General features: G+C 62.8%; 1 protein-coding gene across 1 annotated transcript; it reads left to right on the top strand.

Annotated features, from left to right (window-relative positions):
- Positions 1 to 1,551: 1,551 nt before the first annotated feature.
- COL1A1 (collagen type I alpha 1 chain) lies at positions 1,552 to 17,427 on the top strand. The gene is made up of 51 exons (XM_051825560.3): positions 1,552 to 1,782; positions 3,193 to 3,387; positions 3,484 to 3,518; positions 3,616 to 3,651; positions 3,740 to 3,841; positions 4,477 to 4,545; positions 4,772 to 4,816; positions 4,973 to 5,026; positions 5,140 to 5,193; positions 5,619 to 5,672; positions 5,775 to 5,828; positions 6,103 to 6,156; positions 6,243 to 6,287; positions 6,404 to 6,457; positions 6,579 to 6,623; positions 6,770 to 6,823; positions 7,072 to 7,170; positions 7,259 to 7,303; positions 7,386 to 7,484; positions 7,623 to 7,676; positions 7,777 to 7,884; positions 7,989 to 8,042; positions 8,293 to 8,391; positions 8,558 to 8,611; positions 8,696 to 8,794; positions 9,339 to 9,392; positions 9,481 to 9,534; positions 9,626 to 9,679; positions 9,787 to 9,840; positions 10,210 to 10,254; positions 10,347 to 10,445; positions 10,684 to 10,791; positions 11,128 to 11,235; positions 11,424 to 11,477; positions 11,571 to 11,624; positions 11,765 to 11,872; positions 11,961 to 12,014; positions 12,125 to 12,178; positions 12,310 to 12,471; positions 12,576 to 12,683; positions 12,815 to 12,922; positions 13,029 to 13,082; positions 13,171 to 13,278; positions 13,627 to 13,680; positions 13,796 to 13,903; positions 14,248 to 14,301; positions 14,650 to 14,757; positions 14,850 to 15,129; positions 15,253 to 15,443; positions 15,651 to 15,893; positions 15,999 to 17,427. Exons 1-51 carry the CDS (start codon positions 1,680 to 1,682, stop codon positions 16,143 to 16,145), a joined length of 4,389 nt encoding a protein of 1,462 aa, XP_051681520.1. The 5' UTR covers positions 1,552 to 1,679; the 3' UTR covers positions 16,146 to 17,427.
- The last annotated feature ends 6,264 nt before the right edge of the window (positions 17,428 to 23,691 follow it).

Below are 23,691 nucleotides of genomic sequence, written 5' to 3'. Positions count from 1 at the left end.
GGGGAGGCAATGGAATCTTGGATGGTTTGGGGGAGGCGGGACTCCCCGCTTCCACGTTTGCAGCTCGGCAGCACTGGGGGTGGGGGAGCCGAAGGGGCGGGAGAGGAGCTGCTGTGCACTGCGGGAAGCCCCCAGAGCCTTGTCTCGGACCCAAAGACTATGGTGGGACCAGGGCCCCGGACAGATGGAGGCTGATGTAGGGTACTGCTGGGGCCTGGGACACCAGCTCTGGGACACCAGCTCTGGGAGGCATCTGCCCCAGACGGAGCCCCTGCCCCAGATATGGTCTTTTAGGGGTCAGATGGTTCTCTCCTCACTTCAGGGCCAGAGCATAAGACCAGGATTTTCACAAAAGAGGTGAGGTGGTAGAAACAGCCTCAACCTCCCCTGTCATCCCATCCCTAGCCCCAAAGCAAGTCTCTCCCAGGACACCCCAAGTTTCCCCACACACACCAACCCTGAGTTGAGTTCAGGGACAAGCAGGGACGGAAGGGGCTTTGTGCAGCTCCCTCTCCGGCCAGGTGTCTCCCACCCAAGTTCCCTCTGGTTTGTGCTAAGCGGGAGGGTCTCCAGCCAGCCTGGACCACAGCCAGGACAGAGCCCCTTTCCCAAGTCACCAGTGATATCAGGCCTTCTACAAACTCAGGGACCAACTCTGAGGGACAGGTGGCTGCACCCCCCACTCCGTCCACACCTCTGAGCCCCGGCACTCCCTGGTGTGCACCCTGCGCTGCCCAGCCTGCACCCAAGCTTCCATCTGGAGCAATAACAATGTCAGGTGTCAGACCCTGGGCCTCAGCCTCCCCAGCCCACCGTCCTCGGCCATGCCTGATGCGTGTGTGTCGTGGGGGAGCACTTGAATCTCTTCTGGAACCTCAGGCATAGCAGAAGAGTGGGCACCCTCAAAACAAAACGCCCTGGCTGTCACCCCTATCCCAAGGATCACATTTGCAATGTCTATCAAGCTCTGGACAGTCGCCCCCACTTCCTAACCGGCAAGCTTCAGCCCCACCAAAAGACACCCCAAACAGGCACATCCTTTAAATGCCTAGAGCCTCGAACTTTGGAGAAGGTCCCCAGCTGCCCCCTCCCAGACCCACTCCTTAGATCTCGCCTACGCCAGCACAGGCTGAAGGGGACAAGGCCAGGAGGACCCTCTCCCAGTCCCCCAACCCCTTCCACCTTTGGAATGGGGGCCATCCAGCCCCCCAGTTCTACCTCCTCCAGATCGGAGGTCCCAGAAAGAGTACAGGACACCCCCTATCCACTCTGGAGCCCACACTCTACAGAACACCCAGCCGCACCCGGAGACAGTTCCTCTGGCCCAGGCTGGGCTGGGGGGCTGGGGCCGCGGAGCTGCGAGAGGGGGAGATGTGGGGTGGACTCCCTTCCCTGCCCTGCCCTCCTCCTCCCCCTCTCCGTTCCAACTCCCAAATTGGGGGCCGGGCCAGGCGGCTCTGATTGGCTGGGGGCCGGGCGGCCGGCTCCCCCTCTCCGATGGGCAGGGTTCCTCCCCGGGCTCCCTCAGGACGGTATAAAAGGGGCCCGGGCCAGGCGTCGGAGCAGACGGGAGTCTCTCCTCGGGGCCGGAGCAGGAGGCACGCGGAGTGAGGCCACGCATGAGCGGACGCTAACCCCCCACCCCAGCCGCAAAGAGTCTACATGTCTAGGGTCTAGACATGTTCAGCTTTGTGGACCTCCGGCTCCTGCTCCTCTTAGCGGCCACCGCCCTCCTGACGCACGGCCAGGAGGAAGGCCAAGTTGAGGGCCAAAGCGAAGACAGTAAGTCCCCAACTCCTGGGAGTCCCCGGCTTCGTGGACTCTCGCCCTGCGCTTGGTCCCGGAGGCTGCGGCTTAAACGCAGAGTCAGATGCTCCGGAGACGGGTCGATGGGGAGGGCGCTGGCGCCCTCGGCGCCCCGGGAGAGTGGGATTCACCCTGGGGTGGGGGTGGCAACGAATGTCTGCCCGGGAGCGGGAGGCAAGGATGGAGCGCGCCGGGCGCCGGCGCGGGAGGAAGTCCCGAGCGCGCCCCGCGGAGGGCTGAGGGGACAGCTGCGATCTAGGCGCGGGGCGAGGGACAAGCACGTCGAAGAAGGGCTGGGGGCTCCGCGCTGGGCACTTGGAGCCCGCGCCGTGGAAGCGGTCAGGAGGGCTGTGGGATGATTCATAAGGAAAGATTGTTTGTCCTCGCTGCAGGCGAGACCGTGTTCCTGGGGCCGCGGGGGAGGGGCCGCAGAGAGGGGGCGGGTCGGTGGCCGGGAAACTTGGGCGCGGACTTGGCAGGCGGGGTCCTGGCGCCCCTCACTGGTCGACGCCGAGCACTGGCGCGCCCCGTGCTGTGCTTCTCCGGCCGAGAGCCGGAGCGCCGAGACCTGGGTTGCTGTCGGGCGAGGACCCCACCTCTGTATCTGGACAGCAAAGCCGTGGATGGGTAGCCCTCGAAAAGAAGGGGCCTGTCCTGGGAAATCGGCCCCGCCCGGTCCCCATTGCTTGGTGTTGCCCGCCACCTGGTGGCCGTCTGGGTAGATGCTAGCGCGGTGGGCGTGGCTAACTAGTTTCATACTGTTTGCGGACTTTTGGGTTACTCGGCTAAGAAGTGATCCAGAGAGGCCCCGGCTGGCTTTAGGGGACTAGGCTAGCCCTGAGAGCTGACTCTTAAGAAGTCCGGGCGCTGACGGTTAGGGCGTATGCTATTTGAGGGACGCGGTTCAAGCCTCTGGGCGGGACCCGTCTCCAATAAGCCCCTCCCCGCTCTCCTAGCCCCTCCCACTCCGCCCCACCTGCCCCGGGAACGGGGGCGTGGTGGGGGCTGGGCCTCCCTCGTCTCCTCCCCACATCCCTTTTGGTCTCCACGTCCCCCCTGGCTGGGCCCCTCCCTTTCTCCGCCTTCCCGCCCCCCACGGCTTTGTGCGTCCCTGGGCTTCCGCGCCAATGGGCTGAGGCTGGGATTGGAAGCATCCCCGGCCCTAAGCTTTGTTTAAATTCCTGAGAACTGGAAAGAGTTACGGCCGCCCTGGCCCGGCGCCCCGGCGCTGTCACCGGCGCTGACGAGGAGCAGACGAGCAGTGAAGGATTTGGGGGAAGGGGGAGGGGGAGGCGGGACGTGGAAAGTGCGAGTGTGCTTCCAAGAGGGAACGGCCGGCCAGCCGAGGGTCTACGGCCGCTGACGCCCCTCCCCGCCCTGCCCCAGTCCCGCCAGTCACATGCGTGCAGAACGGCGTCCGGTACAGTGAAGGCGAAATATGGAAACCGCAGACCTGCCAGATCTGCGTGTGCCACAAGGGCGACGTCTTGTGCGATGACGTGATCTGTGAAGACACCAAGGACTGTCCCGGCGCGAAAGTGCTCCCCGGCGAGTGCTGCCCTGTCTGCCCCGAAGACGCGGGTACGGACGGGGCCCGGGGCTGGGGGCGGGGGCGGGGGCGGGGGCGGGGGCGCCGCAGGCAGAGCCGGCCTCTAACCCGCTCCTCTTCTCCCCTAGGAGCACCCACGGACCAGGAAACCACAGGAGTCGAGGTAAGCCTCTGCCCCCCGACTTTCGCCATCCCGCCCGTGACTCTTTGCTCCGCTCCCTTCTCTAACCTGCACCCGTGTCCCTTCTCCAACTCTATAGGGACCCAAGGGAGACACTGGCCCCCGAGGCCCACGGGTAAGTGCCGTCCTCCCTCGGCGGTGGGGCTGCAGGTGGGCGTGGCTCCCGGCCGTCGCTCACTCTGGCCCCGCCCTCGCCCCTGCAGGGACCCGCAGGCCCCCCTGGCCGCGATGGCATCCCTGGACAGCCCGGACTTCCCGGCCCCCCCGGCCCCCCTGGACCTCCCGGACCCCCCGGCCTCGGAGGAGTAAGTGCAGAATGGAAACACTGCATGTCCCTGTCCCCGCGTTGTTCCGTTGCTTTGGTGACATGACCACATTCTGGAATAGCCCCCAACTTAGAGAAAAGGTGCAAGAAAAGCGCCCAAAGCTTGCATATCCCCCGCACAGTCCCTCCATTTGCTGAACTGAGTCAGGTTTAGCTACCATTCACTTTGTGCTGAGCGGCTGGAGAGTGAGATGCTGATCCCACACTTCAGGTGTGTTTCCTGAGAGAGGAGCATTCCCTTACATGACCAGAGCACAGTGATTGAAACTGGGACATTGAATGCCATCAGCCAACAAACCAGTCCACATCCAACTTGCACCAATGTCCACGTAATGTCCCTTGTAGCTTTGATTTTTCCCTGATGCAGGATCCAATCCCAGGTCAGGAGTTGCCTTTCATTTGCCGTGTTGGTGTGGCGTCCATGAGTGTTCCTGGCCCTTGGGGACACTCAGAGCGTTTGAAGAGTCTGCACTGGTGCAGTCGCGCAGTCCGAGATGTCTGACCAGCTGCGTGTGGGGCAGGAAAGCACGGCTGTCCGTGTGTGCTGCTCTTGGCGATGTTTTCCGCCTCCCGATTTCTCATGCTCTCTCTGTCTCTCTCTCTCGTTTTTTCCAGAACTTTGCTCCCCAGATGTCTTACGGCTATGATGAGAAATCCGCTGGAGTCTCGGTGCCTGGCCCCATGGTGAGCCACCAGGGGGAGCACAGATGACAGAAGAGGAGCAGGCGGGGATCCAGAGGGGCTGGGCGGGTGTTGGCATGCGCCCCCCACTCACACCCCAGGGGGCGGCATAGACCAGCCGTGGGGCCCGGTGGTGCCCGCGGGAGTCAGTGGGAGCCGGCGAGGCTCCGCCCACGCTGCGTTTCCCTGCAGACTCGTGCCATGCCCCCCCTTTCTTTTCCCTCTGCAGGGTCCCTCTGGTCCTCGAGGACTTCCTGGCCCACCTGGCTCACCTGTAAGTATCCAGGAGGGCTTCATATACACCGTGGGCTCTGGGCTTCTGGGAGGAGGACTGGGATGAGGGCCAGGACCGCGCTCAGAGAGCTCTCGCTGAGACAGGGAAGCTAAGCAGTGACCTGCCCTTCTAACCCGCTCCTCTTTCCTTCTCCAGGGTCCCCAAGGTTTCCAAGGCCCCCCTGGCGAGCCTGGCGAGCCTGGAGCTTCTGTAAGCATCCCCGATGTGGATTCCCCGTCCTGTGGGAGGACCCCACGCACGCACTGGGGGTCTCCCTCCCTGCCTCTGAGGATCCTGACTGCCTTTCCTCCTCCCTCCTCTAGGGTCCCATGGGTCCCCGCGGTCCCCCTGGCGCCCCTGGCAAGAACGGAGATGACGTAAGTAGCACCGTGAGGAGGTACCGTCTGGCCCCATGGCCTCCACTGGCTGGGTCCCATAATCTCCACCCCAGAGCCCACACCACCTTTGCAGGTGACACCCAGAGGCAGGAGGGCATGTTCTCCCTGAAGCAAGGGGCTGCCCTTGAGCCCTTAGCGGATGACTTTCCCCACCCCCGGCCCAGGTTAAGCCTCAGGTGCACCTTAACTGCACCTGGTATGTAGATGGTGAGGCTAAAATGCTGGTGACGGACATGAGCAGTAGGTGCTTTGCGGGGTCTCAGATTTTGCACACGAGGCTTCCCTGGCAGATTGAACTTGAGCTCTAGACTCCAAGATAAGGTCTGGACCCATACACCTGACCTTCCTCCCCCTCTTCCCGACCTGAGATGCATGGCCCTGATGGCTTTTCCTCTCCCTCTCAGGGAGAAGCTGGAAAGCCCGGTCGTCCTGGCGAGCGTGGGCCTCCTGGGCCTCAGGTAAGCAGCGGCTGCAGCCACACTGGGTCTGCGTTAGGGAGCTGCATCCACAGTGGTCAGGCCTAACGTCCCTTCCTCCGCCTCCTTTTCTCCTCTCTCCAGGGTGCTCGGGGCTTGCCCGGAACAGCTGGCCTCCCTGGAATGAAAGGACACAGAGTAAGTTTCCTGTGAGGCATCTTCTACGCTCCCTAAGTCCCTTGCATCCATGGATCCAGCGCCTTCCCCAAGGGGTCCTGCTGTGAGACACAGTGGGCATCCAAAAGAGCTCCCCTCCACGAAAATGAAGGCCCAGAAAGGGACTGGCTGAGAACTTGTTCCCACGGGGTCTGGTCCACTGGAGATGGGCAGATGGGTGGGCAGGTTCAGGGTGGTCCCCAACCCCCCCCCCAACATCTGCAGAGTCTCATCTTGTCCCTCCTGCCTACTTTAGGGTTTCAGTGGTTTGGATGGTGCCAAGGGAGATGCTGGCCCTGCTGGTCCCAAGGTAAGGGTCTGTCCGAAGGTCACGGTCCCCCTCCCCTCCACAGCCCCACTGTGAATGAGTTCCTCACTCTGTTCTCTGTTCTGTAGGGTGAGCCTGGTAGCCCTGGTGAAAACGGAGCTCCTGGTCAGATGGTGAGTGAGCCAGCTTCTAAAGGGAAGGGAGCGAGCAGGTGCGGGGGGAGATGGAGGTGTGGGAGTCGGAATGGTGGTTTCCCGTCTCATTTGGTTTCTGTTGACTTGGTTTCCAGGGCCCCCGTGGTCTGCCTGGCGAGAGAGGCCGCCCTGGAGCCCCTGGCCCTGCTGTGAGTACTCCTGACCCCTGGCGGGTTGGGGGTGTCCCTGGGCTCTTGGAAAGACTTCCTCGGGAGCTGCAGGGACTGGTCTTCGCTCAGTGCATGTAACTGGGTCCCCTTCTTCTTGCAGGGTGCTCGTGGAAACGATGGTGCTACTGGTGCTGCCGGCCCCCCTGTGAGTATGGCCCCTTGACCTCAGTGGTGGGCGCAGGGTCACAGGGTCAGCTCTTGGTTGCTCTGAACCCCAGGATGTCCTCCGTCCCAGGGTGTAACTTGCAGCTGCCAGCTTCCTTCCTGCTAACATCTCCCTTTCATTCTCAGGGTCCCACTGGTCCCGCTGGTCCCCCTGGCTTCCCTGGAGCTGTCGGTGCTAAGGTGAGACCTTTGTCCTCCCCAGAGCATGACTGTCACAGGCCAAGGCGTCTCCCTGCTCCCCAAACCAGAGGGCTCCAGAGTGGCAGGAGGCAGAAAGCCATTCTGCAGCACCTTTGTCCCGGGGAGGCCAGCAGGTGCTTCTCTGATCTCAGAGTCCCTGCTCCTCGGCCTCCTGCCCTTGTGCCCGCCTGCCCACAGGTGAGACTGATCCCAGGCTGCCTCCTGACGTGTCTTTTCTTCTGCCCCAGGGTGAAGCTGGTCCCCAAGGAGCCCGAGGCTCTGAAGGTCCCCAGGGTGTGCGTGGTGAGCCCGGCCCCCCTGGCCCTGCTGGTGCTGCTGGCCCTGCTGTGAGTGTCTCCTCCCCAGAGGCCCCTGGGCCACTCCCCAACCTTGTGGATCCTTGTGGGTCCTCACTCTCCTTTCTCTGTGCCACAGGGAAACCCTGGTGCTGATGGACAACCTGGTGCTAAAGGTGCCAATGTGAGTATCCTACTGGGTGCGCCCATTCCCACCTGTCCCAGCCCTCTACTCCTGGGCTCCATGTCTGTTCTGCCTCCCACAGGGCGCTCCTGGTATTGCTGGTGCTCCTGGCTTCCCTGGTGCCCGAGGCCCCTCTGGACCCCAGGGCCCCAGCGGCCCCCCTGGTCCCAAGGGTAACAGTGTAAGTGCCAGCTTCTCACCTGTGCCCACCCCACCCGCGCCCATGCACCGGCTCCAGTGCAGCCCTGTCTGCTGGGTAGATGGTGACAACTGAGCGCCCTCCACCCTCCCCTCATCTCCTTCTCCTCTTCCCTTGCAGGGTGAACCTGGTGCCCCCGGCAACAAAGGAGACACTGGTGCCAAGGGAGAGCCCGTGAGTGCCTGCCTGCCTTGGGTGCTCTGGAGAGGGGCTCAGGGGCTGGCACCAGGGCGTCCCCTCACCAAGGCTGCCCCCTGCCTTCTGCCCACTCCAGGGCCCCACTGGTGTTCAAGGACCCCCTGGCCCTGCTGGCGAGGAAGGAAAGCGAGGAGCCCGAGGTGAACCCGGACCTACTGGCCTGCCCGGACCCCCTGGCGAGCGTGTATGTGCCCCACCCCGTATCGTCCCCAACCCCACCACCGCCTCCTTGCCCACCCCAGTGCCTGTCTGGGTCCGTTAGCTCACGGCCTGCTCTCCCCTCTGCAGGGTGGACCTGGCAGCCGTGGCTTCCCAGGTGCAGATGGCGTGGCTGGCCCCAAGGTAACCTGTGCTCCCTCGCTGGTCACCCCCCACCCCGCCACAGGCACAAGCGCTCCTGCGCGTGAGTGCAGCTGCAGGTGTTGGTGCCTCTTTCCCTTCCACTGGGCCTCACCTCTGCTATGCCTCCCACCCCGAAGCCCACCCAAGCCAGCGCCCACAGCCTTCCTTGTGTAAGGAGGAAGAGGCGCTGGCCATGGTCGCAATGCCCGCACTCAAGCCCCTCGTTTTCCTGTGACTTTTCCCAACCCAGGGTCCCGCTGGTGAACGTGGTGCTCCTGGCCCTGCTGGCCCCAAAGGCTCTCCTGGTGAAGCTGGTCGCCCCGGTGAAGCCGGCCTGCCTGGTGCCAAGGTGGGCCCCCAGCTCTGCCGCCCAACTTGGCCAGGCACCCCCTGGCCTGTTGGGGCATGGGTCTGGGATGAGGCTTTCTGGAGCAGGCCATGGGTCTGCTCCTGGGGCTACCCCCCACCATCCCCTTCTCCCCCTACTCACACTTCTGTTTTTCCCCCACACCCAGGGTCTCACTGGAAGCCCTGGCAGCCCTGGTCCTGATGGCAAAACTGGCCCCCCTGTAAGTATCCCTCCCCGTGAGCCCTCTCCCACCTTCCCGTCTGCCACCCCTGTCCCCATCTGACTTTGTGCCTCCCATCTTCAGGGTCCCGCTGGTCAAGACGGTCGCCCCGGACCCCCAGGCCCCCCTGGTGCCCGTGGTCAGGCTGGTGTGATGGGATTCCCTGGACCCAAAGGTGCCGCTGTGAGTATTGAGTAGGGAGCAACTCGGGGCTTGGGACAAGCACGCCTGGCCGGTGAGAGTCCCAGGCTCTGGCCCAGCCCTGCTGCTGACTTGCTGTGTGGCCTCACACTGCTCACTGCCCCTTCCTGGGCCTTGAGCACCTTATCAGTAAAATAAAGGACTTCCGGCTTCCCAGCCATTGCTCTGTGCCTGGAACTAAGTTTTGTGGGTGCCCCCGGCCCCACTCCCCAAATCTTGGAGGGTTTATTGAGGTTCAAAGAAGGCACCAATGGAGGAGAAACCCTTGGCAGCTGAGGCCACAGTGCACACGGAGCAGGGGGAAGGGAGGAGGGAGGGTGGAGGGAGCAGGGCTTGCAAGGCCTCTGTGATTGTGGGGAGGGGCTGAGGGCCTCAGGCCTAAACTGCATGTGCACAGCCAACAGCCACCCGACTTTGGAGAAGGAGGTCCCTTTTAGAAACTCCTCCTCAGAGCAAGTAGGAGGCACCTGTGGGGCCTTCCGGTCTCCCTTCAGCCTCCTCAGCCTGCCCGCCCTTTCCTCCCCAGGGAGAGCCCGGCAAAGCTGGAGAGAGAGGCGTTCCTGGACCCCCTGGCGCTGTGGTAAGCAGCCCCTTCCTACCCCGCGCCCCTTCCTCCAGCTGCCCACTGGGCCTGCCACCCTGAGCACTCCCTTCCTGCCTCCCCACAGGGTCCTGCTGGCAAAGACGGAGAAGCTGGAGCTCAGGGACCCCCTGGACCTGCTGTAAGTGGCCCTGCCTGGGAGGCCTGAGGCGGCGCCCCCTGTCCCCTGCCCCGTCCGCCTTTCTGTGACCACAGCTGTCTCTCTGTGACAGGGCCCCGCTGGAGAGAGAGGTGAACAAGGCCCTGCTGGCTCCCCTGGATTCCAGGTGAGGCGGCAGTCAGGGAGCTGGGGGCTGGAGAAGGCGGGGACACCACTTTGTCCTCTCCAGATTCTGAAGCCCCTCCTCTTTCTCCCCCCACTGCTCACTTGCAGGGTCTCCCTGGCCCCGCTGGTCCTCCTGGGGAAGCAGGCAAACCTGGCGAACAGGTAAGAGGGAGCCGTTGGCCGAAAGGGTGTGTGGGCAAGGAAGGGAATGCAGAGGGCCAGGCACCTGCTGCAAGCTATTCAGACACTGTTGGGATGAAGGTTAGACACGGGGAGGGACTTCCTCGGAAAGGGAAACAGGAAGTGTCACGATGTGACCTGGGGTTGCAGAGCTGCCCGTCTGGGTGACTTTGAGGAGCTATAGGACGCTGTGGCTCCCCCTCCCCCTGGCCTGGGGAGGACAGCTCTCAGTGCAGAGTCGGAAGGAGTGGAAGGGCTGCGGGGCTGATTGTGCAAGGGCCAGCCCCAGAAGCAGGGACAAGAATCCATCCTGTGCCTAGGGCTCACTCTTTGGTCTTCCCTCTCCTTCAGGGTGTTCCTGGAGACCTTGGTGCCCCCGGCCCCTCTGGAGCACGAGTAAGTAGACGCTGTGCCCCTGCTCCCAGCCAGATGCCCTGTGGCTGTCTCTGAGCCTGGAGCAGCCGTCACGCCCTGACTTTCCCTTCTAGGGCGAGAGAGGCTTCCCTGGTGAGCGTGGCGTGCAAGGTCCTCCTGGTCCCGCTGGCCCCCGCGGATCCAACGGTGCTCCTGGCAACGATGGTGCTAAGGTGAGGGCAGCCCAGGGAGCAGAGCTCACCCCTCCTGTGGCAGGAGCATGATGGCCAGGGAGATGCTGGGGGAGCAGGTGGGGGGCTCCCAGGCAGCCCGAAGTCAGGGTTGTGAATCTTCCTTCTTCACCCAGGCCCAAGCCTGGGTGATTCCAAGAGGAAGCCCAGGACTGTGAGCCACTTCCGGGACCACCACCTCCACCCTGGCCTCATTGCAGTCTTCTTGGTTGTCACACAGGGTGATGCTGGTGCCCCTGGAGCTCCCGGTAGCCAAGGCGCCCCTGGCCTTCAGGGAATGCCCGGTGAACGTGGTGCAGCTGGTCTTCCAGGCCCCAAGGGTGACAGAGTAAGTACAGGAGCCCCCTCCAGCTCTCTCCCTGCTTTGGATCCTTCAGTGTCTTTCCATGGCTCCCTGGGACACTTCTCTCTTCTCCTTCCTCCTCCCTTCTCTGTCTTCTCCACTGTGGTCCAGGCCCTTCTCTCTAGGAGTTACCATGGTGATGAGAGGTGGAGCCAGCTCCTTGATGGAGCCCTCTATGCAAGACAGAGGCCTCTTAGCCTAGGTGTCAGCCGGCTCTCCGAGCAGGCACCTCTTCACCTGAAAATCCTTGGAACGGGGAAGATGAGACACAAGCAGGACACTTGCCACCCCTGGAAGTCTCAGGTCTCTCTTTGTCTTTAGGGCGATGCTGGTCCCAAAGGTGCTGATGGCTCTCCTGGCAAAGATGGCGTTCGCGGCCTGACTGGCCCCATTGGTCCTCCTGGCCCTGCTGGTGCCCCTGGTGACAAGGTAAGGTGGCTGCCTGCCTACACACAGCTTCTCCAGCGAGCTCTGCATTGGAGACGGGTCTGCCATATTGAGCTGGCGACCCAGGAAGCTGGAGGGACCAGAAGCGGGGGAGGCCGTTCTGGGGTCATCTGTCAGGAGTAAGTCAAGGTGGGCCCCCTGACCCTGAGCCTCTTGTCCTTCCCTCTCAGGGTGAAACTGGTCCCAGCGGCCCTGCTGGTCCCACTGGAGCTCGTGGTGCCCCTGTAAGTACAGAAGGCCTGGCCGATGCCCCCTCTGCTCCCTCCATCCTGCACCTGTTATCGTGGCATCTCTCCAATCTGCCTCTTTCCTTTTAGGGAGACCGTGGTGAGCCTGGTCCCCCCGGCCCTGCTGGCTTCGCCGGCCCCCCTGTGAGTACCAAGAGCCCATTCCTTCACAGTGAGTGACTGGATAAGGACAGGGAGTCGGCCTGAGTCGCGCCAGGCTCCTTGCTGCCTGCAGCTCCTGCTGCTCCCCAGCCCTGCACTCACCACTCTCACTCCTCCCCCAGGGTGCTGATGGCCAACCTGGTGCTAAAGGCGAGCCCGGTGACGCCGGTGCTAAAGGCGATGCTGGTCCCGCTGGCCCTGCTGGTCCCGCCGGTCCTCCCGGTCCCATTGTGAGTATCCCCCTGCCCTGTGTTCAAGATGCTGGTAGGCTTGGGCCCAGGGCCGGCTCAGGTGTGACATCTCTGTGCTCTCCTGCAGGGTAACGTTGGTGCTCCTGGACCCAAAGGTGCTCGTGGCAGTCCTGGTCCCCCTGTAAGTGTGGCCGCCGCTCGGTGGAGCCTCTGCCCCACCAGTGCTGGGAGGTGGGCGGCGGGACCTGGAGAGCTGGCCTCTTCTGACTGCTCCTTCACTCTCTCTGCCAGGGTGCTACTGGTTTCCCTGGTGCTGCTGGCCGAGTCGGCCCCCCTGGCCCCTCCGTAAGTATCTGGGGGTGTCTGCTGTTCTGGGTCAGGGGCAGTGGGTAGGCACAGGCTGTCAGGGGGATAGTGGGCCTGCCTGAGGCCCCAGAAGCCACGGCTGTCTGACAGTCCCTCTTGCCTCCACCCAGGGAAATGCTGGACCCCCCGGCCCTCCTGGTCCCGTTGGCAAAGAGGGCGGCAAAGGCCCCCGTGGTGAGACCGGCCCCGCTGGACGTCCCGGTGAAGTTGGCCCCCCTGGTCCCCCTGGCCCTGCTGGCGAGAAAGGATCCCCTGGTGCTGACGGACCTGCTGTGAGTGCCCGTCCGCGTCTCCACAGTGCCACGCAGTGGTGGCTGGTGCGGAGGAGGGTCCCCAGCCCCCTGGCAGCTGCCTCACCCCTGTCTGCCTCCCACAGGGTGCTCCTGGCACTCCCGGACCTCAGGGTATCGCTGGACAGCGTGGTGTGGTCGGCCTGCCTGGGCAGAGAGGAGAAAGAGGCTTCCCTGGTCTTCCCGGCCCCTCTGTGAGTGCCCTCCACCATCCCAAGCCCTGGAGGGTGCAGCCTGGGGTGTTGGGGCCATGAAGGCCAAGTGGCCTCGGCGGCCTTAGGGCTCCCTGACCTCGTGTCTGGGTTGACTCTTGCTTCTCCCTTAGGGTGAACCTGGCAAACAAGGTCCCTCTGGAGCCAGTGGTGAACGTGGCCCCCCTGGTCCCATGGGTCCCCCTGGACTGGCTGGACCTCCTGGTGAATCTGGACGTGAGGTGAGACATCCCCAGTCCCCGGGCCCTGCCCTCACAGTGCCGCCTGGGCCTGAGCCTGAGTCCTGGCCCACCTGGCTGGCCCTCACCTCCTCCTCTCTTCCTGCAGGGCTCTCCTGGCGCTGAAGGCTCCCCTGGCCGAGATGGCGCTCCTGGCCCCAAGGTAAGACAGCCATGCCCGGGACCACAGCCTTGCCTGCCCTGTCCCTACTCTTGCCTGCCTCCTGACCACAGGGTGCCCTCCCTCCCAGGGTGACCGTGGTGAGACTGGCCCCGCTGGACCTCCTGGTGCTCCCGGTGCTCCTGGTGCCCCCGGCCCCGTGGGCCCTGCTGGCAAGAGCGGCGATCGTGGTGAGACTGTAAGTAGCCGGGCACTCATGGTCAGGCCAGGGGCCCTGCAGCTCTGCCCAGAGGCAGGGGTCGGGACGGGGGTGGGGGCTGGGGACAGCTGACAGGCCCTGGGTCAGGCGGGGAGGAGAGGAGCACTTGGGAGTCCCAGCCCTCGGCCAGCTCAGCCTGGAGTCCCCTCTCTGAGATGGACTCCCCACCTCCCTGGCTCACCTGAAGCCTGACTTTGGGAGCTCGGTCTGGGGGTTGGGCGAGATGAGCACAGTGGGGAGGGTGTTGTGGGGAGAGAGGGAACCTCGTTCTCCAGCTCAGGCAGGCCTCCCTGGGCCAGGATCTAACTGTCTCTCTGTCCTCCCCAGGGTCCTGCTGGTCCTGCTGGTCCCATCGGCCCTGCTGGTGCCCGTGGCCCTGCTGTAAGTGCCCCACGCTGGCCCCATGCCCTCAGCTCCTGTGTGTCCTGATGTGGACAGCACCCTGCTCAGCACTGATGGAACTTCTGCCTGACCGCTGTCCCCACTTCTTTCCCAGGGACCTCAAGGCCCCCGTGGTGACAAGGGTGAGACAGGCGAACAGGGCGACAGAGGCATAAAGGGTCACCGTGGCTTCTCCGGTCTCCAGGGTCCCCCTGGCCCCCCTGTGAGTATGCTCAGCCCCTCCCCAGCCCCACCTGCCACTGGGTCTTCTTTGTCATCTTCCTGTGCTGTGCTGTGTGAGGTGGGGAGGGAGGCCCCCTTGCCTCAGTTTCCCCCATGGTTATTTTGACTTCTCCCAAGCGGGAACTGGGGTCGGAAGATTTATGGACATTTCCAGGTAGCCACAGAGAGGGACTGTGGGAGGGGTCTCAACCTGGGGCTCAATTTCTAGACTATTGGGACGGGAGTGCAGGTTGCCCACTCTGCCCCTCGTCTCCCCAGCCAGCCCCCACCCCCTGCTGCACCTGCCCACCCTGGGCCTGAATTGCTTCCGTATCTGTTCTTCAGGGCTCTCCTGGTGAACAAGGCCCCTCCGGAGCATCTGGCCCTGCTGGTCCCCGTGTAAGTCATGCCTGCCACCTCCTCTGCCTGGGTTCTGAGCCCAGGCTCACCTGTGGGCCCCCCCACCTCTCTGGAGTTGGGGTCGGGGCCAGGGAATGGGGGATGGGAAGAGGAGTCCTGGGTTAGCCACCTTCCCCAGCCCTCAGCCTCTCCCCCACTGCGCCTTCCTCCCACATAGTGTTTCCTGGCCCAGCGGTAGACTCCAGCACACCTGCATCTCAGGGACCCAGACGGAGCCTGGCCCTGTGGGCCACGGACCCAGAGTCCACCGGGAGGGCAGTGGCTTCTTTGGGGTTGTCACAGGCTTTTTCCAACCTTCCCCGTCTCTCCCTCCCTTCCTCCCTCCAGGGACCCCCTGGCTCTGCTGGAGCTCCTGGCAAAGATGGACTCAACGGCCTCCCAGGCCCCATTGGCCCCCCTGGTCCCCGTGGTCGCACTGGTGACGCTGGCCCTGTTGTACGTAGCCCCCTCTCCCTCTGCCTCATGACCCTCCAGCCCTGAGAGGGTGTAGACGCTGGTCATCATCCCCACTCTCCTTCTCTGCACAGGGTCCCCCCGGCCCTCCTGGACCTCCCGGTCCTCCTGGTCCCCCCAGCGGCGGTTTCGACTTCATCATGCCCCAGCCACCTCAAGAGAAGGCTGGGGATGGCGGCCGCTACTACCGGGCAGATGACGCCAACGTGGTCCGTGACCGTGACCTCGAGGTGGACACCACCCTCAAGAGCCTGAGCCAGCAGATTGAGAACATCAAGAGCCCCGAGGGCAGCCGCAAGAACCCCGCCCGCACCTGCCGGGACCTCAAGATGTGCCACTCTGACTGGAAGAGCGGTGAGTGCCTGCCCCAGCCGGCCCCTTCCCCCTCCTCCTGTCCCCATGCCCAGATGTGCCCCTGCTTCTATGTGGTGCTGGGCACCTGCTGCCCCTGACTCCACCCTACCTGTCCCACCACAGGAGAGTACTGGATTGACCCCAACCAAGGCTGCAACCTGGATGCCATCAAGGTCTTCTGCGACATGGACACTGGGGCAACCTGCGTGTACCCCACACAGCCCAGCATTGCCCAGAAGAACTGGTACATCAGCAAGAACCCCAAGGAGAAGAAGCACGTGTGGTTCGGCGAGAGCATGACCGATGGCTTCCAGGTATGCAGCTGAGCCCAGGGGCCCCTGCGGGAGGAGCCGAGGTGGGGGCTACACGGTGCTCTGAAAGGCAAGGCGCAGAGCCGCATCGGGAGGCGGGGGTCCTGGGTCCTTGACACTGGCTCAGACGCAGGGTGCCATGGGCAGGTGACACCTGGGGTGCCGGGTCGGAGCGAGGGGCCCACTCCTCACTCTCCCCCTCTCGCACAGTTCGAGTACGGCAGCGAAGGCTCCGACCCCGCCGACGTGGCCATCCAGCTGACGTTCCTGCGCCTCATGTCCACCGAGGCCTCCCAGAACATCACCTACCACTGCAAGAACAGCGTAGCCTACATGGACCAACAGACCGGCAACCTCAAGAAGTCCCTGCTCCTCCAGGGCTCCAACGAGATCGAGCTGCGGGGCGAGGGCAACAGCCGCTTCACCTACACTGTCCTCCACGACGGCTGCACGGTGAGTCCCCGAGCACCCCCCCCCGGCCCCCCGCAGGCGCCCGCGCCCCTCACCCCGTCACTCCCGCCGGTAATGCCCCCCTCCCTCTTGTCTCCCCCCCACCAGAGTCACACCGGAACCTGGGGCAAGACCGTGATCGAGTACAAGACCACCAAGACCTCCCGCCTGCCCATCATCGATGTCGCCCCCTTGGACATTGGCGCCCCAGACCAGGAATTCGGCTTCGACGTTGGCCTTGCCTGCTTCCTGTAAACGCCCTCCTCCCCGATCTGGCTCCCTCCCACCCACCCCCACCTCCCCTGCACCCCAGAAACAGACGACAAACAACCCAGACCGAAACCCCCCCCAAAAGGCCCCCAGATGGGAGACAATTTCACACGGACTTTGGAGATTTGTTTTTGCCGTTGCATTCATCTCTCAAACTTAGTTTTTATCTTTGACCAACTGGACATGACCAAAAACCAAAAGTGCATTCAACTTTACCAAAAAAAAAAAACCAAAAAAAAAAAAACAACAAAAAAAGAAAGAATAAATAAATAACTTTTTAAAAAAGGAAGCTTGGTCCACTTGCTTGAAGACCCGAGTGGGGGTATGACCTTTCCTGCCCGTCGGGCTGACCATACCCCAACGCTGCCCCATCTGCTCCTCCCCCATCCTGCCCCCCAAGTCTCAGTCTCCCCCAAAGACACAGGAAGCAATGCATTGTCCTGCCAGCAACCAAAGGCAATGCTGAAACACCCCCAGCCCACTCCCCCCAACCCCGACCCAGCACCCCCCACACCCTGGGGGGACCTGGGGCTCTCAGACTGCCAAGGACGTCATCCGGCCTCCCTGTGGCCCTCTGCAGTGTGGAGGGGGCCATCTGGGGGAGCCTGCAGCCCCTCACCAGGAAAGGCCACGACGGAGCTCCAGCCGCGGACGTGGGGCGAGCGTCACCCCCGGGCTTGGGGGGCAGGGGCGAGACTGCTCTGTCCCTTGTGTAACTGTGTTGCTGAAAGACTACCTCGTTCTTGTCTTTGTGTGTCACCGGGGCAACTGTGTGGGAGCGGGGATGGGGGCAGGTGACAGCGGCTCCCCATTTTCTATCTAAGGTGCTACATCTCTGTGCGGGGGTGGGGCGGGGAAGGAGCCTCTGGTGCTATGCGAGCTGAGATGCTCCCCAGGGCCAGCAAATGTTCCTTTTTGTTCAAAGTCTTCTTTTATTCTTTGGTTCCTTTCTTTCTTTTTTTTCCCCCCCTAATGGTGAATTTCTAACGGTGCTATTTCCCGTGGTGGGAGAGCGGCTCCCCGCCTGCTCCCCGCCTCTGGCCCTCTCCGAAGCCTTCTGCCCTGCGGCTGCGTCCACCGTCTCTCCCGGTCTGTCCTGTGTCCTCTCTGCCGGGTTCCAGAGCACAACTTCCCAAAGCACAAAGCGGTTTTTCTCCTGGGGTGGGAGGAAGCAAGAGGCTCTGTACCTATTTTGTATGTGTATAATAATTTGAGATGTTTTTAATTATTTTGATGGCTGGAATAAAGCATGTGGAAATGACCCAAACCTATCTTCTGTGGCCTCCTAATTTCCTTTCTTGGTGGGGGAGGGTGCACAAGGGGGATGGGGCTTAGGGGAGGGTCATCCTCCATCTTCCACCCCTCCTCTCTGCTTCTCTTCCAGCTCCTCCATAGCCCCTTCCCCCACCTTCCTTATGCCTTAAACCTTTCTCTCGCATGTGTCTTCCTTGCATGTCTTCCAAAGTCTCTCTTCCTCACATTGTCACACAGGTGACCCAGCCACTCTGCACCCCCCCACACACCTTCAGGTCCCGGGTTCCCCAAACCTAATGCCAAAAAGTCCCTCCTGGCAACACCAGCATTTGCCAGGAAGGCACTGCCATGGGCCCTGGATGGGTAAGGACTGGGAGCCCCGGCGAGGGCTCTCACGGGACACACATGGAGGTCCTCCGGCCTCTACTCCCCACTTGCCTGTCCCCTCTGAGCTCCCGCCTAGGCAGTGGCCCGCAATGCAGCAGCAGCAGGAGCTGCTGAGCCTGCCGGGAACCTGGGAGGAAGCAGGAGAAAGGAACGTTCCAGGCTCACTCCTGGAGCTCCCAAGGAACCCTGGAGGGTGGTAGCCAAAGCACCCACAGGGCCCTGCCAGGAAGGACAGAGCCCACCTGTGGAGCGTGTCCCCAGCCCTTCCTGGCCCGTGGAATCCCCAGAACTCAAGAGCCCTGAGCGGCAGGTGGCCTGGGGGACCAGTCACTCCATCCAGCCCCTGCAATCCTGCCCTCTCCTCTCCTTGGCCTTTTCTTCCACTCAGATTGCTGCCTCCTCTTCCTGTCTTCTCTTTCTGCCCTCTGCCTGCAACCTCCTGCCAGCCTGGGGGCCTGAGCTGCCTAAGGAAAGTGAGTGGTGGGCTCTCCCATCTCCGGAAGGTGCCGGACAGCATTGGCGGTCAGTGGGGCACAGAGACTCCGCAGAGCCAGATGCCTGGAGCGAACTGAGCCCCCAGAGACTGGGAGACATGGGAGGAGACCTCTGGGCTCCCCTCCCACCCAGAGTCTCGGGGATTCCCTCAAAGGGATGAAAAGCAGCCTGGGTACAGAGAGACGGCCGAGCCTGCGATGTCACCCACAGGCAAAACCCAGCCTGCGGCAGGCACTCAGTGCTCATGGCTATAACCACAGCCTCTAACAATTCAACATTGGCGCTTCCGCCGCGATGGGCTCTGTGCAGTAAGGGAATTAGCCTAGACAGGGAATGAAATTATGGCATAGAAATGAAGGCTTATTCATGGGCAAGTCACCCAAAGTTGTGTTGTGCTTGTTGATTGATGGATGACTCCGTGTTCTCACTGCTTGGTGAGGCCTGCCTGCCACACCCACCCAGGTGACCCCCTGGGACCCCTGCTGTGCAGGCCCCACCCTCATCTGCACCCTAGGGGCATCCAGAAGCATCCTGAGCCTGGCATCCATCGCCCTACTTTAACAGCTACTAACTACCTTTCCAGGCCCCTGGCCCCTCCCTAGCCTGCCTGGGCCACATAGGGTAACTGCAATTCTCGCACATGCACCCCGCTTCCAGGCCTTTCTTTATGCTTTGCCTGTGCCTGAAATGAGGATGTCGCTCCTTGCTGCTTGCCCATCCTCCCTCCCCCACCCCCTCCCAGGCCAGGCTGAGCTCGCTCCCTCTGAGCTAGCTCCCAACGCCCTCCCGGTGTGCAGAACTTAGCCTGCACCCAGGGACTGCTGCCACGTTTGCTTTGTCCTGATTTCACCCGGTTCTCTCCAGGCGAGAGGCCAGCACTGCTCCGCAGGACTGGGCACAGTGGAAGAACGCGCCGCCGCCGAGATGGAGAAACTGCCCTGTAGGTGGGAGTGGAGCTGTGTGCGCCCTGGCGAGAAGCAGCCTGCACACAGGAGCGGACGGCAGTGGAGGGCTCTAGGCCAGCGCTTTCTGCAATGGTGAGCGGGTCCTGTGTCTGTGTCCACGACAGTGGCCGCCCCCTCTTGCAGCCAGGGAGCACTTGAAGAGGGGCTGGTGTGGCTGAGGAATGCAGATCTTGCTTTTATTTCATTGTGATTCATGTGGGTGGCAGCACTGGGTCTGAGGCCACTGTCCTGCCCCCTGGCTCCTGTGTGCATGCCCACACGTCGATGCGTCCCGCGGGCACACGCAGGGGGGCACACGCACCGGGGGGGGGGCTGGCCTGTGTGGCGGGCCCCGGTGTGGAGGCGCTGTGTGGTTTCAGTGAGTGCAGGAAAGCAGGGGAGGGGGACAAAGGGGCCATTGTCCCGCATTCCCAACTCAGGCCCTCCTTCCCGCTGACATCACAGCCCCCATAAATAGGGCTGCTCAGACCCTCTCCCTGAGACCCCACTGCCCCCAGCACTGCTCTGCGGGACTCGCCTTGATCTGCCCTGTGAGGAGAAGGACTGAGCGCCTGTGGCTGATTTTCCAAGCGACTCCATATGGAAACTTCTAGAAAGGGAAGACATTTCCTTTGGGTTTTTGTTTTTGCTGCGGTCTCGGATTGCTGGCCCTGTGGCAGGATTGTCTGGAGCAGGAAGAGGGTGGGTTTAGCCCCTGTTTTTCTTCCAGCTTCTTAGCCTCAGCTTCCCCTGTGGCTCTGAGACTTTTCTGGATTGACAGGGCTGGATGCAGCCGAGAGACGACAGGGTTTCCTAGCTGGAAGGTGGTGGCTTTGGCTTGAGGGAGGCGTGGGGGCTATGTGTGTTCCTGAGCGGGAAGGAGGCCTGTGCTGGGGGCTGAGTGGGGGAGGGGTGCCTGCGAGCGAGGTCCCTTCTGAGCCGCTGGTGGTGCCTGACCGCCTCCCCGGTTCACAAGGGCCCTGTGTGTGTGTGTGTGTGTGTGTGTGTTTTGGGGTGGGTGGGGGTCTGTATGTGATACAGGTGAGCCCTGAGAATTTGGGGGCCGTGGCATTAGGGACCATGAGTGCCCAAGCCTGACAGAGGGCACAGGAGACTCTCTGAATGCGGATGAATGGGGGAGCAGGGCAAGTGTGGGGAAATTCGGAGACACTGACTGTGGGGGAGGCCCCCCGCCCGAGCCCCAGCACCAGTGGGAGCCATGGTGCAGGCAGAGGCTGTTCCGTCACCTCGTGCTGCTCCGCACAAGGCACCGCAGCAGGCCAAGGGCAGGTCAGAGACCCGGGAGGTGAGACCCCGCAAGGAGGCCAGCCCTTGGCTAGGAGGGCGACGGGCCCTTACACACCGGCACAGGCAAGATCAGGCCTGCAGGGAGGTGAGTTGGCACTCGCAGGTGCCAAAGTGGGGCGTTTCTTGCATGTGACATGGGGGGAGTCAGAAGGGCAGAGAAGAGAGGAAGAGGAGGAAAGCCGTGGCAAAGACCAAAGCACAACCAGGTCACAGGTTCAAGGTCTAGGGCTTCAGTGCTGTGGGGGCAGACTCTCCCGGCTGCGCACACGGAGGTCTCAGGGAGCAGGTGCTTTGTCGAAAGCAAGGAAAGGAACAGAGTTCTGGGGTGGGTTGGCCTAGGGTGGAGACAGGGGAAAAGCCACGGAGCCAGCACCTCCCCGATAAAAATAGAACACATGGCCGGCGCCGCGGCTCACTAGGCTAATCCTCCGCCTAGCGGCGCCGGCACACCGGGTTCTAGTCCCGGTCGGGGCGCCGGATTCTGTCCCGGTTGCCCCTCTTCCAGGCCAGCCCTCTGCTGTGGCCAGGGAGTGCAGTGGAGGATGGCCCAGGTGCTTGGGCCCTGCACCCCATGGGAGACCAGGAAAAGCACCTGGCTCCTGGCTCCTGCCATCGGATCAGCGCGGTGCGCCGGCCGCAGCGCACCGGCCGCGGCGGCCATTGGAGGGTGAACCAACGGCAAAAGGAAGACCTTTCTCTCTGTCTCTCTCTCTCACTGTCCACTCTGCCTGTCAAAAAAAAAAAAAAAAATAGAACACAAGCCCCAGCTGTCTTTCTGCATTTTCTAGTGCCCATTAAAAAAAATAATAATACACAAGTAAAACCCATCTGCATAATGTCTTTTACTGAACACACTCTATCCCCAAATATGATCACTTAAGCCTTTCCCACAACTGCATTTGCGCCAGCCACATTTCAAGTGCCCTGGGGTCCCGTGTGGCCAGTAGCTGCCCTGGCTGGATGCGCAAGTTCATGGGGAGAGAACGAACTTCCCACAAGGCACAGAGGGAGACGCAGGCTCTTAGTGCGGCTCTGAGGGAGCAGGAAGACCCTGCAGGGCTCTGTTCCCAGGGGTCCCGCAGGGGCTTGGATGGAGGTGTCTCCAGGCTCAGCAGTGCCCGCACACTGATGCCCAGGTTCCCACGCCAGCCCCATACGGCAGGTATGAGTCTCAGCGTGTGAATCATCTGACTGTGGCTGGAGGAGCCAGCTGCTGTGTGGCTACACTGTGATGACTGGAGTCCTGCTAGGGGAGCCGTGCGTCTGGGGGCTGGGGCCGCCTGTGCCCGCGGGCCAGGCCAATGGGGACGTGATGACATCTGGAGAGCCAGGCCACACACAGGGCGATGCTTAGGGTGGCAGTGGGGGCCACATGGGCAGTGCCACTGGTGGGACTGGAGGAGATGGCGGGGGAGGGGTGGAGACAGGGAGAGGGTGTTGCTGGCACGTTCTGTCGGGAGTGTGGGGGTAGGGATGACGGCTAGGTAGGACCCTGCCCATCCGGGAGGGGCAGCTGCCTCACCAGCCTGGGGTTGCTGGTGTGTGTGTGTGCCCGGGCACAGCCCTGTGTCCTCGGCAGTCACGCCATCCTCCCAGCTACTTGTCTGGACCACTTCCTCTTGGGCCGGCAGCCAGGCTCCCGTGTGCTCCTGGGAACTGGACAGGGAGGAAGGCGTGGCCAAGACCCCAAGGCAAGGCTGGGAAGCAGAGGGAAGGGGGGCGGGCCTCCCACTTCTATCCTTGGCCAGCACAGGAAGGGCACAGGGGAAGCCAGAGAGGAGGGAGAGGAGACAGGGACAGGGGAGGCGTCTGCTCCCAGCCTCCACTCGGGTTGCCTGGTTTGCTTCGCAGGAGCCCAGGAAACAGGAGGCAGGAGCCGCAAATGAGAGGCCATGGGGTTGCTAGGTGGGGGCAGGCCCCGGAAGGCCTCAGGGAGCATGCGCCCTGCCTGCCTCTGGAAATGCCTGTGGGCTCGCTGTGCAGTGGCTCTGGGAACTGAGCAGGGGGCTGCCCAGAGGCCAGTGGCTGGGCTCAGCTCCTGTGCGGGGTGGGGGGCGGGGGTAGGGGAGTCAGGGGCGGGAGGAGCAACTTCCTCCAGAACCCTGAGCAAGCACAGACACTGATCTCCCTCAGAAGGGCTTTCCTGAGCACCTACTGTGTGCAGACGCTGCACCTCCTGGGGCCACAGACCACGCTGGGCAGAGGATGTGGACAAGTGGACCCAGACAGGTGCCCCTCTCAGAGAAGGGGCCGGGAGGGGGGTGCGCAGGGAGGGAAGCCTGGGAGCTGTGGGTCCCAGGAGCTCAGGGAAGGCCTCTCTGAGGAGGGGCCATTCGGGCAGAGCCCTGCACTGCGGCAGGCGAGGGGACCCTGGAGAACTGGGGGGGGGGGGGGGTCCCAGCAGAGGGAAGGGGATAGAGAGGCCCGGTGGGCGGCTCCCTGGCCCTCGTTGGGATTCTCGTGGCCGTGTGTCCCTGGCCTTCTGCAGTGTCCTGTCCATCTGTGCCCTCTGGGGTTAGCCTCCCGGGGGCACAGTGGCCCACTTGCCGAGGCCCTCTGGGAAACAACCTTGGGCCTCCTCACAGCCAGCTGAGCTCCCCAGGACTCCCACTGGGACGTGGGACATGGGTGAGGAGGGTTCTCAGCTCTGCCGGACCCTGGGACTCTGCCCCACCAGCCGAGGGCATCGGGATCCTGCGTTCCCTCCTCTCTCCATGTGTCTACGTCAGCTTCTCCCCCAACACAAGGCACAGAGGACTCTCCCTCCAGGGGGTCTGGGCAGCTGTCAACAGACTCCAGCTACAATCTCCCCGCTCTCCTGTCCCCCAGACCCTCCCCCCATCTCTCCTGGGGGCAGTCACAGGCAGATTGGCCAGGTTCCACCCTGTGCTACTCACTCGCTGTCCCTAAGCCTCAGCCTCCTGGTCCACAGGATAATGGCCCAGGCACCCCTTACTGTCAGGTCCACGAGAAGGCCATACAGGTCCTCCCCTCTTCCAGAAAAAAAAAAATTTTTTTTTTTGCAGAAACAGCAAAATGCTACGAGCCCCAAGGGCAGCTGGGAGCCAGTGGCGGGCTCTGGAGGCAGGGAGGTGCACAGAGAGGCTGCGGCGGGTGGGGGAAGGTCAGGCAACCACAGAGCA

Source organism: Oryctolagus cuniculus, chromosome 17 (genome assembly GCF_051225735.1).
Source record: "Oryctolagus cuniculus isolate XC-2025 breed Fujian yellow rabbit chromosome 17, ASM5122573v1, whole genome shotgun sequence".
Lineage (NCBI taxonomy): Eukaryota > Metazoa > Chordata > Mammalia > Lagomorpha > Leporidae > Oryctolagus > Oryctolagus cuniculus.
This window is presented reverse-complemented; position numbering and strand designations above follow the sequence as displayed.